General features: G+C 30.1%; 1 protein-coding gene across 1 annotated transcript in view; it reads left to right on the top strand.

The window, feature by feature from the left end:
* The window catches only part of LOC105626657 (UDP-glucuronosyltransferase 2C1-like), a 157,306-nt gene that overhangs the window by 70,489 nt on the left and 67,609 nt on the right, over positions 1-19,208 (top strand). Inside the window, exons 4-5 of the mRNA XM_012207951.1 lie at positions 15,261-15,400; positions 17,110-17,423. Coding sequence (XP_012063341.1) covers positions 15,261-15,400; positions 17,110-17,423 — 454 coding nt within the window. The remainder of the gene's footprint in view (positions 1-15,260; positions 15,401-17,109; positions 17,424-19,208) is intronic.

Raw genomic sequence — 19,208 nt, 5'->3', positions numbered from 1 at the left:
TAATGTAATTTACATTACATTAATTACAAAATTAATTGTCAAAATATTGTTGTGATGCAACTTATGCAAAACGGTTACTGAAAACATGAATTAATGAACATCGTAATCACATAAATAGGAATACCATACAACATTCAGCAATTACAGAGCATAGAATGGAGCGCAATCATAATTTTGAATGGAATGATATTAAAATCTTAGATAAAAAACAAGGATATAATAAGAGAATATAATAAGAGAATAATTTCGGAAGCTATCCATATATGAAAAAGCAAAAAAATGAACTAAATCTACAAAATGACACGGAATGTTATATTCGATTTATAATGATTTATTTAAGAATAAATGACGTTTCCATGTTTTATAAGTTAAAAATAAAAAAAATTTGGGTAATTATTTAATATAAAAGACCCTCCAATGACCTTGACTTTGATATATGTTGTGGATCCTGAATGATCTTGAACAAATTTTAGCCGTCGTTCGTTGTTCGTTTAAAAGTTATAACAAAAAGTTCTTTAATAAAACTTAACCTTTGGACATGACTGCGCTTCGATGAGACAAATTCCCTGTTCTAACAGCGCAAAATATTTTCTTTTATAATTTTTGTGTCTTTAGAGTTAGAGAATTGTATTTTTAAAGCAGAGAATTTGCATTTTAAAAGAAAAAAATGTGGTTTTAAAGCAAAGAATTTATGTTTGTAAAGTAGGAAACATTTTATTATGTATAATGTACACCTTTTCCATTCTTTTTATATGGACAGAAGTTTAAATCTAACATTTCGCGAAAATAAACACGACTACGTCGTTGTCGCCCAAATTCCTATAACGATCAAAGTATTATTACAAATATAACTTCATTTATTGACGTAATGGCTAAGAAATATCCAATATCTGAAAATATAAATACTGAATGAATCAAATAAACAAAAACATTTTGCAACACACACAACAAACACAAATTCTTTGCTTTAAAACCACATTTTTTCTTTTAAAACGCAAATTCTATGCTTTTAAAAAAACAAATTCTCTGCTTTAAAAATACAAATTCTCTGGCTCACAAAAATTATATAAGAAAATATTTTGGACTATCAGAGCAAGAACTGTATCTCATCGGAGCGCAGTCATGTCCAAAAGTTAGATTTTATTGAAGAATATTTTTGTTAATAATTTTTTACTTAACGAACAATGAGCGACAACTAAAATTTGTTCAAGGTCACTCAACCAAGTGACAACATATGTCAAAAGTCAAGATCATTGGAGAGTGATCCCTTGTACTAAATTACCAAAATTTATTATAGTTAAGTATGTTGGTAATTATACTTGATGTTACAAATAATTTTGTATAGTCAAATTTTATGTTTATTGGTATGTGTGCTATTTAAATAATATTAAGATTTATAAACAATGAGAATACAAAATATCCTTTCACACACTCTCCACATATCCATATACAATTATTATCACATCGCGTTCATAACGAATCATCGTTATGCTGAATTCAAAGTAAAGTTATCTAATTGATACAATTAATTTTAATAATTTAACTATAAATAACTTATTAAAAAGTTTACTTATAAACTTAGTTTTAACTTAAATGACTGAATTAATGCTTGGGTATCCAGTTAAGTACAACAGAATATGAAGTTGTTAAATTTGAACAACAGCCTAACAATGTTTCATTAACTGTATGTGCCTAGATTGTCACAACCAATTAATTTGACTCCGAAAATGTTATCGATACTGAAGATGACTAAATCTTATGATCGAAATGTTTTTAATTGGTGATTGACATATATATATATATATAATATTTGATAACACATATACAATAGTGTATATATCGGCTCTCATTGGCACCATATACCTTTATTATTGATTTAATCATTGGAGTCTTATTCAATTTTTACTTATTAAAGATCCATCTTTGACCGTTATAGGCATTTTAATTTCTAATTGATTGTGTTTTTACATATGCGGTCTGAAATAAAAATTCTTAACCCTTCGTTGATACACCTATTTTTCAATCGCTTTTTGATACACTGGGTGTTTCACATAGTAATATTTAAACAACTGACATTCTTATTTAAAAAATTCAATCAATATGAAAAAAATTATCAATTTCAAAGTTTATATAAGAATACATTTATAGAATACATTCAAATAGTTTTTGATCGAAATTATACATAGTTTTCGTGAAAAAAATTCTTGAGTTCAATGAATATCAGGTAGGTAAATATGAAACCGGAATTTACCAATAGCTGTCAATGTAGTTGCCGTCAGATGACGCCATTGACGCCATTTCCTTGTTCTGACATCTGACAAAGATTTTCAACTCACAACAATACAAGTTTCATAGAACAGTATAGTTTGTAATAGCGTTGAACATGTCGAACATGTCGAATTTTGTGCCTGGAAACTACGATTTGCGGACAGCATTGATTTTGTGTTACCATTTGAAGAAAACTGCTGCAGAATCGCATCGAATGCTTGTCGAAGCTTACGGTGAGCATGCTCTTGGTAAATCACAGTGCTTTGAATGGTTTAAAAAATTCAAAAGTGACGATTTTGATGTGAGAAATGAAGAAAAAGTAGAAAACCACCGAAAAAGTTTGAAGACAGCGAATTGCAAGCATTGTTGGATGAGAATGACGCTCAAACTCAACAACAATCGCGGATCAATTAAATGTGACACGAGAAGCCGTCTCCATACGTTTGAAATCCATGGGAAAGATCCAGAAGATGGGAAAATGGGTTCCACATGAACTGAATGAAAGGCAGCAGGAAAACCGAAAAATCACTTGCGAAATGCTCGCACTTGCTGCTCGCCAGGTACAAAAGAAAGTCATTTCTCCATCGAATTGTAACTGGCGATGAAAAGTGGATATATTTTGAGAATCCTAAGCGTAAAAGATCATGGGTAACTCCAGGCGAACCATCGACATCGACTGCAAGGCTAAATCGCTACGGACGGAAGACAATGTTCTGTGTTTGGTGGGATCAGAAAAGTGTGATCTATTATGAGCTGTTAAAACCTAGCGAAACTGTTAATACTGAACGCTACCGACACCAAATTATCAATTTGAATCAAGCTTTGTGTGAAAAACGACCAGAATATCAAAAAAGGCAACACAAAGTGATTTTGCTTCATGATAATGCACCATCACACACAGCAAAACTGGTCAAGGATTGAGGCATTTGGTTGGGAAATACTTTCGCATGTGGCTTATTCACTAGACTTGGCTCCGATTTATTTGCCACTTATTTACATCGATGGGACACGCACTTGCTCAGCAGCGCTTCACTTCTTACGAAGATGTACAAAAATGGTTAGATGACTGGTTTGGTTCAAAAGAGCAACAATTTTTTTAGCGTGGCATCCATAAATTGTCAAACAGGTAGAAAAAATGTATAGCTACCGATGGGCAATACTTCGAATAAAATATTTTTTATCATTTTTATGCAATAAACGTGTATTTTCTATTAAAAAATTTCGGTTTCATATTTACATACCTGGTAGAGAAAAAACGAATAAAATATTTAAAAATTGTAACTTTTAAAAAATTCAATATTAGTTAAAAATTTACAGAATTGTTGTTCACATATGATACTTTGAAGAAAAAATTAGTTTGTAAGTTGGATAAAGGGTTTTGGATAAATGGTATTTATTTTGCATATTGAATGTAGGCTTTTGGGAATTGAAAAAACATAAATTTTATTTATAAACATTGTATGTTTATTTTACAAAATAAAAGAAAATTGAGTTTGAGAGAGTTAAAATAATTTTTTGGGTAGTTCACACAATGACGCTGAAGCTAGTAATCAGATCCGAAATGCCAGGGACAAAGTAATGCGGGGTTCCCGATTGTAAAAAATATGATTTTACAACGTATTTTCACAAAAAATTGAAAATAATAATGCACACGGTGATAAAAAGACAAGATTGAATTCAAAATATGAATTGAAAATAATAATTAAAAATATTTAAAAATATGTACATAATATAAACAATATAAAAATCCAACGTGCATGGTGCTAGACTTTCAAAAAAAATTTTATAATGCAATCTGGGACATGGAGAAACCAAAACGCTTTATACTTTTCAACATCAAGCTTCTATTGTTTATTGAAAAAATGATAAACAATTAGCAGCCAAGTTGATTACAGGTCACACAAAGTATTTTGAATTCCCCATGTCCCAGACTGCATTATAGAATTTTTTCTGAAAGTGTAGCATCATGCGTGTGACCTATGATCAATTTGGCTGCTATTTGTTTAACAATTTTTTAAATAAACAATTAGAGCTTGTTCAAAAGTACAAAATATTTTGGATTCTCCATGTCCCAAAAACAATAGGGGCTTGATGTTGAAAAATATAAAGCGTTTTGATTTCTCCATGTTTCAGACTACATTATAGAATTTTTTCTGAAAGTGTAGCACTATACATGTGGGAGCAATATTAACATTTTTATATTGTTTACATTATGTAGATATTTTTAAATGTTTTTTTGTTATTTTCAATATTTTGAATTCTATCTTATCTTTTTATCACCATGTATTGTGCATTATTATTTTCAATAAATTTTTTATAAAAATACGTTTAAAATCTATTTTTAATATTCGAGGGCTCCGCACTATTCGTCCCTGGCATTTCGGATCTGGCCGCTGGAAGTGGCCGCTAGCTTCAGCATCACACCCAGTAGTCGACGATTAATATTGTTTAAATTTTTAATGTTTATAAAGTTTTATATACTATCTGCTCAAATTAAAGCATCATCTCTCACGCTTTCGAAAAATTGATAGACTTTGAATGAGTGTAACTTCCATAAAAATGAGACATTTAAAAAAAGATTTTGTAAAATAAAACCTCTACTTTTCAAATCTGTACTTAACATATCAATCTGATTAATATTTACGGAGCTACATGATTACAAAGAAAGATCCGTAAAATCTCAAAGTTTTTTGTTAACTTTGCACAGTTTCATGCCGTGAATGAGAAGTGGGATACAAATACAATTCACAACTTTCAAAAGCGTGAAGCTTTACCTTTAATTTGCCTTTTTATTCCTACTTCTGTAGAAATTTTTTTTTACCGAGCTATTCAACATTGAAGTAAAAATTGTTCCTTTGACTTTAACTGCTCATAAAAGACGAACGGAATAATGTACAGCATTCACTAAAAAAGAGAAAAAAACTTCAAAGTTTTCTATTTAAGATATTTTTATCATTTTTTGGATACATATAGCTTTTTATGTAAAAACTTAAGTGAAAAATGAAGTTACAAATTGAAACAATTATCCGTTTTTATTCAGCTCGATCTATTCCATCAAAATGAGAGAAACCCTATAATATTGAAGTAGTTTTATACTTTAGAATCTACTGATTTAAATGAGACCGAAACAAAACGATTGCGACATTTTTAAATTAATGTTCTTCATGTTCGAAGTTACAATTTTGGGTAAAATGGCATTCGCTGTATTCAATCTACTAATATGGTATATAAAATTATTATGTGTTTGTGTAATTGGTGTTTACAAACGTGTAGTTAGTCTCTTTGATTTAAAGAACGATACTCATGTTGCAAAGCAACGTTACGAAAACTCCCATACAGAAGATTGAAATAATATTGCTGTAATACTATACAAAAAAAATCTTTTGATTTAAAATAAATATAAAATTTAGCTAATGAAATGAATGGCCGTCAAATAATAGATTAATAAATTTTTTATTTAAAATATAAAAATAGATTATATTAATTATTATATCATAAAGACTATTAAACTGCAAGACTGTACTACAGAAATATAATAAAAAAATATATTTTCATATTATTATTACATTCATTATTAATTGTAAATGTAACATTGCAGAGATATTACAGAAATGTAAATTAACATTATGCCTGCAAGATGCCTGTAATATTCCAAAAACATATAAAACTGTAACTTTTTAATGTTGTTACTGTAATAATAATATGAAAATATTTTTTTATTATATTTCTGTAGTACAGTCTTGCAGTTTAATAGTCTTTATGATATAATAATTAATATAATCTATTTTTATATTTTAAATAAAAAATTTATTAATCTATTATTTGACGGCCATTCATTTCATTAGCTAAATTTTATATTTATTTTAAATCAAAAGATTTTTTTTTTTGTATAGTATGAATTTGGATAATTTTTTTTTATCGGATTAGATGATATTTATTATCGGATAAGATGATAAACAATTAAGTTACTAAAAACGATTTATCGAATTATTAATTATGTGATCGATAATATATTTATGCTTGGTGTGAACGCAGGTATAAATCAGTGCCCGAACTTTATTGATAAATTTCATACCGTCATTTTTTAATCAATTGATTTGGAGTGGCTTCGAAATTGAAAAAAAGCATTGCTATTAATTAAATCCATAATTAACTTATCATGCGACTGTATTATTATGTCAATGGGGATAATATTTGTAGTTTGTTCGGGGCATACATATACATACTTTATCTTTTCGAATAAATTTATTCTCCAGAATTAATACTACATTTATTGGAATATTTTATGACTTCCCTTATGAAAAAGAACTATTACTGACTACACAGAACTATTACTGATAATCACATAGCAATATTACAAGATATCACAAAAAATTACAGGAAATGTTACAAATTACATGATATATTACTGGGAATATTATTAGGAATTAGAGCAATATCAATGATTATTTCGAATTATTGTCACAATAATACTGCTGCAAATTATTGCCTACACAGTACTGCCAATAATACATGCGCATTCATTAATGTATTTAGCAGACTCAATAGTTGAGTGAATGTTCGCTGTTATTTATATACTTTTCTAGACTCAGCTCTAAAAATTTTTAGATCTAAAAAAATACGTAGCAGTGAGCTCAACAGATGAATCCACTAAATACATTTTAAAGAAGTTTGTGGAATTTTATTAGTAGTGCCACAAACCGATAGAATTAATAATACTTCAATAATTATTTTCAGCACTTCTCTTTTAAATTTGTTGAAAATCATTGACACATTATAATATAGCTTTATATCAGTAATCACTAAAAATATTCCAAAAAGTCTCTTAATATAATATGTATAATACAATATAAATAAATAAATATTTACATATAATTTTAATACATATGTCATTTTAATGTACGTACATTTATATAGTATATTATATGCACAACACAAATAATAAATAAACATATACAGGGTATCTGGAAATAATCGCCAAATATTTTATAGGCAAATAAAGCAGACTAAACTGAGTCGAAAAATCCTCTATCATTTTATAAATTTCCCCAATAGTTAATGAGATATTAATCCTTAAAGATAGCCGAATACGCGCGCTCGCCCGGCCTACTACTGCAAAGTGTATATACCTACGATCGCTTGGCGCGCAGGCCTTGGGAATTAGGGATTGACTGGCAAGCGCCCCGCGCCGCCGCAAGCTTACATAGCTCGGACGGCGCGCTTGCCAGGCTATCCCCGCTCCCCACGCACCAAGCAATCGGTAGGCGATCGGTACACTTCGCAGTAGTATTCGGCTATCTTTAAGGATTAATATCTTATTAACTATTGGGGAAACTTACAAAATGGTAGAGAACTTTTTGACTCAGTTTAGTCCGCTCTACCTGCCCATTGCCAAATATTTGGCAATTATTTCCAGACCCTATATACAATAATAGTTAAATATACACCTTGATCAAAAAGTTCCCGGAATTTATTCAGAAAATTTAAAATACAAGTTTTATTCATCAAAAATAATATTTGCCAGCGCTTGATCCAGAAACATTTCTGAAACTCTATTGTCGGTATATATATAGCCATCAGAGTCGTCTTCGATTTTTCCATTACCTCCTTTCGGCTGTTAAAACGCGTTCCCCGTAATGGTTTTTTGACTCAATCGAACAGAAAAAAATCGCAGGGAGCCATATCAGATGAATTCGATGACTATTGGATGGTATTCGTTTCACAGTATTGACATAAATTGAGTAATATTAATTACTTCTACTTTTGTCATAAAATGTGTCATTTTAATGTATATTCAGGTTCGCGTCGTCACTTCATATACGAACTATTTAGTAGTTCACTTGAAGAAAACGGGAAATTTACTAATACCATATATAGCTTCATTAGTTAAATGTTTTTATCAAAATTATTAATCATTATCAATTAGTCATTCTGTGATTGAAAGTCTTTTGAAGAAAGAAATACATCATTATTTATTAACATATAACGCGTTTACTTAATAACGATAGAAAGCAGTCGATTGATTTTAATATCTGTGATATCGCTAGTTATTCTAGTAATTTAGTTATATTAGGTGGCGTCATATTGGTATATCATGTATTGATTTGATTGTATTGATTGTATTGATTTTTTCTCTGTAGGTAAGAACCCTTCATTCAAGATTTTCCATTACTTCAGTATTATTGTATTCCTTCATTCGCTTTTGTATTGCTACGTTATAATTAATAAATATAGGCTTAAATCCGCTGTTTACTCCTAGGTGGCATTAGTGAGCGTACAAAGCTACCTTAAGCACACAACACACTTTATTTTATGTGTTTGACATCTGTCAACATTAACCAGTGCACATCATCAGCAATTTCATACAACAACATACATTTTTTCTTTCGTAATCATATCTAGTTTTTTGCTAAAAAAAAGCATATGCGGAAAGTTTTGCTTTTCTGTTTCAATTTGAAGAAATCGGCTGCCGAATCGCATCGAATGCTTGTGGAGGCCTATGGTGACAATGCTTTATCGGAAACAACGTGCAGAGATTGGTTTCGCCGGTTCAATGACGACAATTTTGACCTGAATGATAAGAAGCGTGAAAATCGGCCCAGGATGATTGAGGACTGTCAATTGCAGGCTCTTTTGGACGAGGACGATACCCAATTGCAAAAAATGCTTGCCGAGCAATTGGGTGTTTCTCAAGCAGCCATTTCCATGCGGCTACATGCCATGGGGAAGGTTCAAAAGATCGGAAAATGGATGCCGCAAGAATTGAACGATAGGCAGATGGAGCGACGCCAAAATACATGCCAAATTCTGCTTGTCAGACAAAAAAGAAAGTCGTTCCTACGTCGGATTGTGACAGGCGATGAAAAGTGGATATATTTTCAGAATCTTAAACGCAAGAAATCTTGGGTTGATTCTGCCCAACCATCAACATCTTCCTCAAGACCAAATCGCTTCGGACGGAAGACGATGCTGTGTATTTGGTGGGATCAGGAGGGCATCATCAACTATGAGCTGTTAAAACTTGGTGAAATTGTTAATGCTCACCGCTATCACTAACAACTGATCAAATTGCACCGTGCTCTGCGTGAAAAAAGGCCGCATTATTGGAAAAGACATGACAAGCTGATTTTCCTCCACGACAACGCACCATCGCACACGTCAACAATGGTCCAAAACTACTTGGAAACACTCAACTGGGAAGTGCTATCCCGCTTACTCACTAGACACCTTCTGACTGTTTTCGTCGATGGACCATGCTAAGCGACACTTCGATTCTTACGAAGATGTCCGAAAATGGCTTGATGAGTGGTTTGCCTCGAAAAATGAGGAATTTTATTGGGATGGTATACACAAATTGCCCGAAAGATGGGAAAAATGTATAGTTAGCGAGGGCAAGTACTTTGAATAAATTTGTTTTCGCTTCATAGGAAAAAAAATGTGTTTTTCTGACTAAAAAACAGCGAATTTAAGCTTATACATCTATATACATATAGGTGTTCCCGTTACATCTAACGGGAAATATATTCATGTTAATTTATGATCTTTATATTTCCATCGGAAATTACACATTATGATTTTAAATTCCATCGGATCATCTCATATTGGTGACAAGGATTAAAGTTACAAGCCTGTTGCAATTTTATAACGATCAAGGCGGCCGTAGTTAAGAGGTTAGAGATGTTGAACGATTTTGATAAAGAAAAGCAGCAATTGCAGAAGGCTCAAGAACAAATGATTGAGCAATAGCAAATACTCCATCGTAGAAGAAAAGAACAGAAGCAATTTAAAACTCAATTGCAGCAAGAACAGTTGCAGTTAATCGAGTGGCAGAAGCAGTTGCAACAATAAAAAGGTGAAATTCAACTGGCGCGATAAAATCAGTCGATGCAAGGAAAGGAATGCAGAAAGCAAGCAATGCCAAGCATCACATTTTATTCTACAATTGGGACATTAGTGGAATTTCGCATAGGCGAGGATTGGAATTGGAATCTTTACTAGGACTGTCTTTGTGGGCAGTACTTTGTGGCCACTCAGGTATTGCAGGAGCATAAAGTAGTAATATTAATAATCCTGGTAGAACAGGAAGCATATAAAATCTTAAAAGACCTCTGTGTTACCAGAATCCAGGTCTTATGAAGAATTATGTGAGATCTTGAAGAAGCAAAGTGTCTTTGCGCCTAAAGTCTCAGTTTTTAAGGAGAGAATCGAATTCTATGATTTGAAGCAAGCAGAAAAAGAATCAGTTAATGAATGATTTGCCCGAATCAAGAGCAAGGTAAGCAAATTTGATATATAACTGGACGACAACATTAAAGACAGATTCCCGGATAGGTTAACCGGATTGAGAAAAGGGTCAATTTTGGATAGAGTTTGCGAAGAGAGTCATACGACAACGCTTCAGTCTATTTTGGAAATGGCTAGAAAGAAAGAAGCAGCTCTGGCAACATCATCCAAGACAAGTACGATTGACATCCACAGCGTTAGACAAGGAAAAGTCAAGATAGTTTATCGGAAAGGAACGGGGCAGAAAAAGAAGAAAGTCGTATCAAAAATCCCTAGAGAAGTCGAAGTGTATGCATTGCGGAGGCACCAAGCACATTTTCGCAAAGCGCAAGTACAAGACATATAAGTATAAAATTTGTAATAAAGTAAAAGTTAAAGTTAAAGTTAAAGTAAAAGTAAAAGTTAAAGTTAAAGCAGTAAGCATTTGTAAAAGTAGTAAGAGTGCAGTATCTGATACAAATTATTTAGAATCAAAAAACGGTGGTACGGAGATTGTGAATATGTATAATTTATGCAATGTAGTTAACAGCGAGAAACCTCTAATGATTAATGTTGATATCGAAGGTCAATCCATTAGTATGGAATTAGATACAAGTGCGGATAAATCAGTAATACCAGAGAAAATTTCCAGAGAAAAATTTGGTCAGTGCAAATTAGAGAGCTCAAAAATAAGATTAAGAATGTATTGCGGAAGTATTTTAATTTTGGAAGGACAAATTTTTGTTAGAATTAGAAACGAGTTAGAATTATAAAGAAACGACCATCAATGCAATCTATTTGATTGTAATAAAAAAAGAAGTAGGATATTAATGGACAGAGACATCTAATGAAACTTTTAAATATTGAGATAGCATCTTTGTATTTTTTAAAGGAGAAGTTTTTAGTCTGGATGGATTATTGCAAGAATATAAGGATCTATCCAAGGATGAGCTAAATAAATATAAATTTGAAAAGATAGATCTTAAGTTAGCGCTAGAGGCAAATTCGATTTTTGTCAAGTCAAGGCCAATACTTTTAGCATTCAAAGAGAGAGTAGGTGAAAGAACTAGAAAAAAAGGAATAATTGAATTAATGGATAACTTGGTAATGGAGTACGCCATTAGTGCCAATCATTAAGAAAGACGAGAGTTTAAGAATTTGTGCGGATTATAAAGTAACAGTCAATAAGTAACAGTCAATAATCTTGAAGATGTTAAATCCTTTACCAAGAATTGAGGAGTTATTTGCGGCTTTAAGCCGCAGCGGTGGAGAATTTTTTATTTCAAATTGGATCTTACAGCAGCATATAATCAGTTGGAAGTTTCGGAAGAAACTAATAAACTACTGGCTTGAAGTCATAAGAGAATTTATTTTCTCAAAAAGTTACCTTTTGGAATCAAACCAGCTTGTTCAATTTTTCAAAGAATTATGGAAAAGGTCTTATAAGGTAAAAAATGTAATTAATTCATAGACGATATTGTAATTACAGATAAATAAATAAAGACTAAGGCAAAGGATGGCTAGAGAAAAGCAAATGCAATATTTTTAAGGAAATAGAGAAATTAGAAATTAATTGTTCCAAAACAATGTATAAATTCCTCTTTTTTATTTAAATTTAAATTAATCTTGTCATCTAACTTTAACTATGTAGTTTGTGCGTCGATTTGAGGCTATATTATGTGCAGTTCATTGACATCTAGAAAGTATATTTCCTGTAGTACAATCTTGATATACTATTATTATAAATGTTTCTATATCTATTAGGAATTTTTTATACAATTTATAATTAATTTAAAGTTCAAAATTACACTTTACTTACAATAAAGAACTACAAGCCAAGTAATTTATAAATATCATATAACTACATAAATTATTAACTAACAAATGTTTTGATCTAGCACGAGATCATCAATGTTGATAACACATTTGAATTTGTGAAACCATAAACGCATAATATAAAATCTATAATTACGTATTATCATAGATTTATGGAGATATCAGATTGATAATTCTAACTTCAAATTAACAGATACACGTTAACTCATTGAGAACGATGATGGTCAATAAAAAAATCAATTTTACTGTTTTATATTCAATGACAGATTGTTCTTTATTCCTATACATAAATAGATTACAGACAGACAATTCGATATTCAGAACACATGAATCTATGACAATGCGGTAATTTGGTAAAACTATTGTACATTACCATGTTCTATTAGAGTTTTTATTTTTCATGTTTCATATAGATTTTATATTATGCATTTACAATTTCACAAATATGTTATCAACATTGATAATAATCTCGTGCTAGGTTGAAACGTTTGTTAGTTAATAATTTATGTTTATATGATATTTGTAAATTAACTTAACTCTTAGCTAGTTATTGTAATTTCGAATTTTAATCTTTGATCCGCTTCTCACTGTACTAATTTAAACTTAAAATACGTATTAAAATTCGATTCTCGATCCTCAAGTTAATAAATAATTGTAACTAAAGGTTTTAACGTTGTAATTGTATTTTATATTTTATTTTCACTAAAGAAAACTGTAATAAAGATCGAAATGTTTGATTTTATTTATGAAGGATTTGATTTTATTTATGTATTTATATTGACAATTATAAAGTGATATACATCAAGAAGGCATATGTTTTTAGTTTTCATTTAATTGTAATTAATCTTTAACCGGATAAGAGAAACTCGCAAAGCATTTTTTGCGATATTTTTTGTGTTTTCATGTTTTGTGTATGTATATACGTTAAATTTTTTAACAAACTTTGCCAAGTTTTATTATTGTTATCTTACTTTTAGTTGATTAAATGACGAAAATCAATTTTTCCAGTTTTGAATAAATCATTTTTTCTTTAATTTTTGGATTTTTCGAAATTAAAATTTGCTATTTCACAATTTGTCCGAAAAGTAATAGAGGCTTTCGAGACCTGAATTGCTCGATTATGTATTGTAATAAGTTCTTGATTAAGGATTAAGTTAAATCGTTTTTATTGTTATGAACGTGATGATCGGTTAATTTGTTATGATTGTTATGATTGTTATGATCGACATAATTTTAAAGTAGCTTGCAAGGCTATTGCAAGTGTGATTTGAATGAAAGATTATATATTATATTATATTCATTATCTACTTATATTCATTACTTGACTACAAAGAGTAATTTATGTTTGTTTAATATTAATTTTCGTTCTTTATATAAAGTTTTGTATTTTTTCTATATTCTATTAATGCAATGTTTCTCAATATTTTAAGTAAAAGTGACTATGTATACATTATGATAAAACAAAAGAGTAATTCACTTAAAGTAAACTTTTTTCTATATTCAACAATATGTAGTAAGTAATTGAATATAAAATAGTATAATTGAATATAAAAAAAATAATTTTTATAAATAAAGTAAGTATAGGAAATAATGTTATACTAATAAAAATTATATTATGTATTATTTTTGTTAACTATATTTCAGGAATCACATTTATATTTATTATATTAAGATTACAAATACTAAATAAAATCATGTATAAAATATATTATATATAAAAATTTGCTATTTTCTACTAATAATATTTAGTGTAATGTTTTAATTACTAGCAACTCTTTGAATATAATAAATTTAAATACCATTTTTGGGAAATATATTTTAAGTTTATTCCAATATATAAATTTTATAATGTCTAAATAAATTATAAGACTCTTAATAAACTTATTTAAGTACTTCAGATTAAGAGGATTACGATCAGTAATATTTCGAAAAGGTTTCAGCTATTTCCGTAACTTTTTGGTAATATTTCAAGAAGATTGCAAATTCTTTCTGTAATATTTTAACAGCCTTTCAACAAAGTTTCTTGTGCAAGAATTGCGGACATTTTGCTATACTAGAGCTGTCTTAGAAATGTTGCAAATATATTTCGCAACTTTTATGAAATGTTTCCTTTTTCAGTTGAAATATTTCTGAGATATTTCTCAAAACTTCTGATGCTGTTTGGGCGAAAATTTTTTTTTAATTGTCTATTGATTTGTCCTATGTAAAATATCGCAAATATTCCTATACAGCACAGAATTTGCAGCAATATTGCTCTCTGCAATGTTGCTGCAATATTATAGCAGTGTTATTGCAATGTTTGCTGCAGGGGATTGTATGATATTTTGTAAATGATATTCTTTTGAGAAATTAGAAAAAAAGAATCTTTATGTACCTTAATAATTCCACACAATTAATTTAGACTGAAAGATAAGAGTTTAGAAATTGAATTTTTGTAATAATATTTCTAACTCTTTCAGAAATTCTATGTATGGTACTGTATATCATAGAATTTTTTTTTAATATCTGTAACATCATTAACTCTTTGACTATAAGTTAATCAAATTCTTAATTCTCTCATATATAGTGTGAAAAATGAATCGTACACAGGTAGTCATTCTCTAAAAATTATTTTTAGATTCTATGTGTATCTAATTAAATTTTTAGATATTTTAGCAAAACCGATTTTATTGAGTATAAATAAAGTTTAAGTGTAAAATATTCATCTATTCTCAAATATTGAATAAATCGAAATGTAATAGCCGTGGATAATACGAGATTCTACAATAAATTAACAACACATTTATATCGTCTCATCTATATTGTTTGTAAATACGAAGACGAAAATGACAATTTTAATATAGCTTTACGAATAATATTCAAAAACAAATCCAATTCGAATTTATTTGTTATAGAAGCAACAAGACATTCGACGCAATCATTATAGAACAATTATGGTATCAATGTTATTACGCCCTTGTAAAGCACTACAACTTCCCCGTGCTGATTGGATTTTTGAGCGTAGGCAACTTGCCCTACGTAATGGATTCCATAGGTGAGTATATTATGCATGTCGAATAACTTTCGTGATAACTTTTCGTCGGCCTAACAATTTATTGTTTACGAAAGTCATCCCAGCGCAAATAACAACTGGGAGTGCGAATTTGGTCGGACAGTCATTCCGCAATGTCTCTACTGGGATTGCACCTACCTAGGTTGGCATCGTCAACGAACGTCGTTACTGTGCGCGGAAATTGACGTAAATTGTCGTTAAAACAGAAAGTGCGAGCAATCGAAGACCGGGTCTTCTCGTGGAAAAGGATAGATTACTAGGTAGTGCTTTAACTTGTACCGTCTGACCCGAAGAATGTCGGAGAAAAGGTGGCGAAGGATGACGCGCCGGCTCGCCGCCATTCGATTCCTTTACCTCGACGTAATTGAAGATACCCGAAAGTACTCTTCCGGATGAACGTAATAGACCATGAAATGAATTGCCATGGTTGCTACTGAAATATTTCAATTAAAGCCAGGCGAGTTTTGCGAAGGCGAACCGCATTTCGAAGTAGTAACGTTCCACATTGATCTGACACAATCACTATATATTGAGTTTACAAAGAAATAGATATCTGACTGTAATATATTACACTTCTTTCTCTTGACTTGCGAAAAAATTTACAATATAATAATGCGTTTCTCTACTCATCCAGAACAGAAATAAAAAAAAGGAGTAGTTCTAAATCTTTAAAGAGCGCATCGCATATTAAAATATTCCTGCTTGTAGTATAGCATTCCCTTATTCCAAAAGTGATACAACTAAAAAAATTAAATTTCTCAGAAAAGGAAGAAAACTATTTTTTAATTGGACAGAAAATTATTATTTAATTAAATGTAATATCGGCGAAAAAATTCTTAATATGACAAACGTAATTTTATATCATTTTCATTTTATAACCCTTAATCTTGCTTATCTACTAAAATTATATCATTCGGATCAGTAATAAGTTAAAAAGCTATAAAAATAAAAAAAGATCACAATAAAAGGATCTTACATTAACAAATGAAGTATACAAATACTACTGAAAATGTTTTTAAATATTATTAAAAAAAATAATAAATTATATCAGAGGTGCTAAAGGATTTACGAATTATCGCCATATTATGATCTATTGCTAATACTAACATTTCGTGAACCTTTGCCGTTCATTTCATCAAGATAAGGAACACTGATATTTCCTTATTCTGATGAAGTAAAAAACAACATTCATGAAACGTTGCTATTAGCAATGGATCACGATACGTGACCTTTCAAAGGAAAAATCTTTTCCTTTGCCTCTGAAGAAAAGACCTGTGAAAGTCTCAAAGGTATTAAAATAAATTACGTTCATTCTATAATATCACAATATTGGGCCTAACAATTCAAACAAGCTAGCAAGATTAAATCTTTTTGATTTGTAACGATTTCTTTTGAATGAAGTTATATTATTTTACTTTTGATGATTGATAAGATAATATTTAATTCATTTATGATATCTAATAACTTGAAAATTGCATCTTTTCAGTTATGTTATTATATTTTTTAAAATAGAAGCGATATAACTTATAAATAACTTCGAAAAATATATATATAACTTATAAGTAACTTGAAGCTACGTATTTCAAACTTTTACATTACACAATTGAATATACCGCTATATTTTATAGCAGCTAGTTTTTGAAACATTTGTTTTATTTAAAAGCTGTTATTACATAACTTATGATTGGCAGGAAATCCAGACGATCCTAACTTTAATCCAGACATGACGTATCCATTCACGAATAGAATGACAATCAATGAGCGGATAATGAATATCCTTTATACAACTTATACAAGATTATATTATCGATACTGGCATCTACCAAAAGCTCAACACATGGCTAACAAACGGATTCCTGGTACATCTGTTTACGACATCGATAAAAATTTCAGTTTAGTGATTCTGGGCAACAATCACGTGTTTGGTTATCCGAAGCCATTACTACCACATATGATCGAAGTTCACAGTTTGCATATTTTGGAAAATCCTGGTTCTTTGCCTAAAGTGAGTAATTATAATTATATTTAAAAAAAAGAAAACATTGGTAATATATTGCGTAAGATAGTTTTAATATTCAGTTAGCATCAGAAAATAGATTTTGTATTATATTATTAATATTTGTATTATATTATATAATTATTTAGTACGAAGGTAATATAAATTTGAATTAAGAATGTTATTAATTGTATAATTGTAGGCATGAGATATATTGACAGTTATCTTTCATAACAGCTTCGTTATTTTCATTAATACCTCAATTTCCTTTTTCTTTTTAACCGTTTATTAATTTATAGGAAAGGATTTTGCAATCATTTAATATTGAAAAAATAATAAATTTAAAATAAGGAAATTACGAGTAAAAATGCATAATTATATAAATAAGATGAGCAGATTTTCAAAATACGTTTTGTCGAAAATTTGTAATTTTCAGAAAACAAGAAAGAAAAAAATTACGCACACAAGAAAACTACGTACAGAAAACTATTTTACAGAAAATAATAATATGTCAATCAGTAGTATGTGAAATATTAAACAAAATTGCTAAACAATTGCTAAAAATGTTAAATAAATGCATTTTGTTTGTGTCTCTAGTTAAAAAACGTCACTTCGAAATATTTACGTTCATTCAGCATATAAATTAACAATAAAAAAATGCTTTCTGAACATCTCAGAGTACCAGCTTGTAATATGAGTCTTTCAACCACACACTGAACATTTCGACATCTGTAACTAAAAAAATGAAATTTTGGACAAAATGCATTTTGAAAGACTGCTCCTCATATATAGTTATCTTCATTATTATTATCTAAATCATTTCCATTTGCTTGAGGTTTCTTTTAATCAGTAGCATAATAAGGGAGGGGGGTGTGAGGAGCGGTCTGCCTTAGGCGCTGTCTTAGTCGCAAGGGCGCTGTTTTAAACGCAAGGGCGTCAATCAGTAGATGAGTGATCAACATTATCAGCAGAAGCATTTCTTGCATGTATAATTCGATGGGATTTCACAGAAATAGTCAAATTTAACAGTAATCTGAATTTTTATGATCATAAGCGTGAGTGTTGCTACTTGTGAACGAAGTTTTTTAATGTTAAATCTTATTGAAATCTACTTTTGTTTAACAATGAGTCAGATGCAATTACACTCGTCAACAAAATTATTGCAACATATATATCAAAATTTTGCATAACTTCATGTAAGCGTATCTCTGTAAAAAATGGATGTATTTAAAAGTTTTTTCATTTTCAATGTTTGTACGAAGCTTTCAATGGATTTTGAATCTATCTTTATTCTTACCTGGCCTTTTAAAAAATAAGGATTATCATGTTTTGTTTTAAGAAATTTTCGTAGTTTGATGCACTCCATGGAATAAATTTATCGTAAATGTTTTTGTACTTCATGATAATCATGAAGTATGGATTTCTCTCTTACAAATTAAAAAAAAATTAAGCTTTGTACGATTTTTTTTCAAGGAGATACAGTATCAAAATTACCTATGTATTTTAAAATTACTTATGTATTTTATTCAATTATAAAATATCGCCAGCATTAGCATTGCCCGATGTGCCTCACGAGGAGATTGCTGGATCGAGCATGCGTGCGTACAGGCATATACACAATTTTAAAGAGCAAATATATCCCCACATGTCTCTATCTCTTTTCCCCCTCCACACACACACACACACACACACACACACACACACACACACACACACACACACACACACACACACACACACACACACACACACACACACACACACACACACACACACACACACACACACACACAC

The sequence above is a fragment of the Atta cephalotes genome (genome assembly GCF_000143395.1).
Source record: "Atta cephalotes unplaced genomic scaffold scaffold00006, whole genome shotgun sequence".
NCBI classification, from domain to species: Eukaryota; Metazoa; Arthropoda; class Insecta; order Hymenoptera; family Formicidae; genus Atta; species Atta cephalotes.
This window is presented reverse-complemented; position numbering and strand designations above follow the sequence as displayed.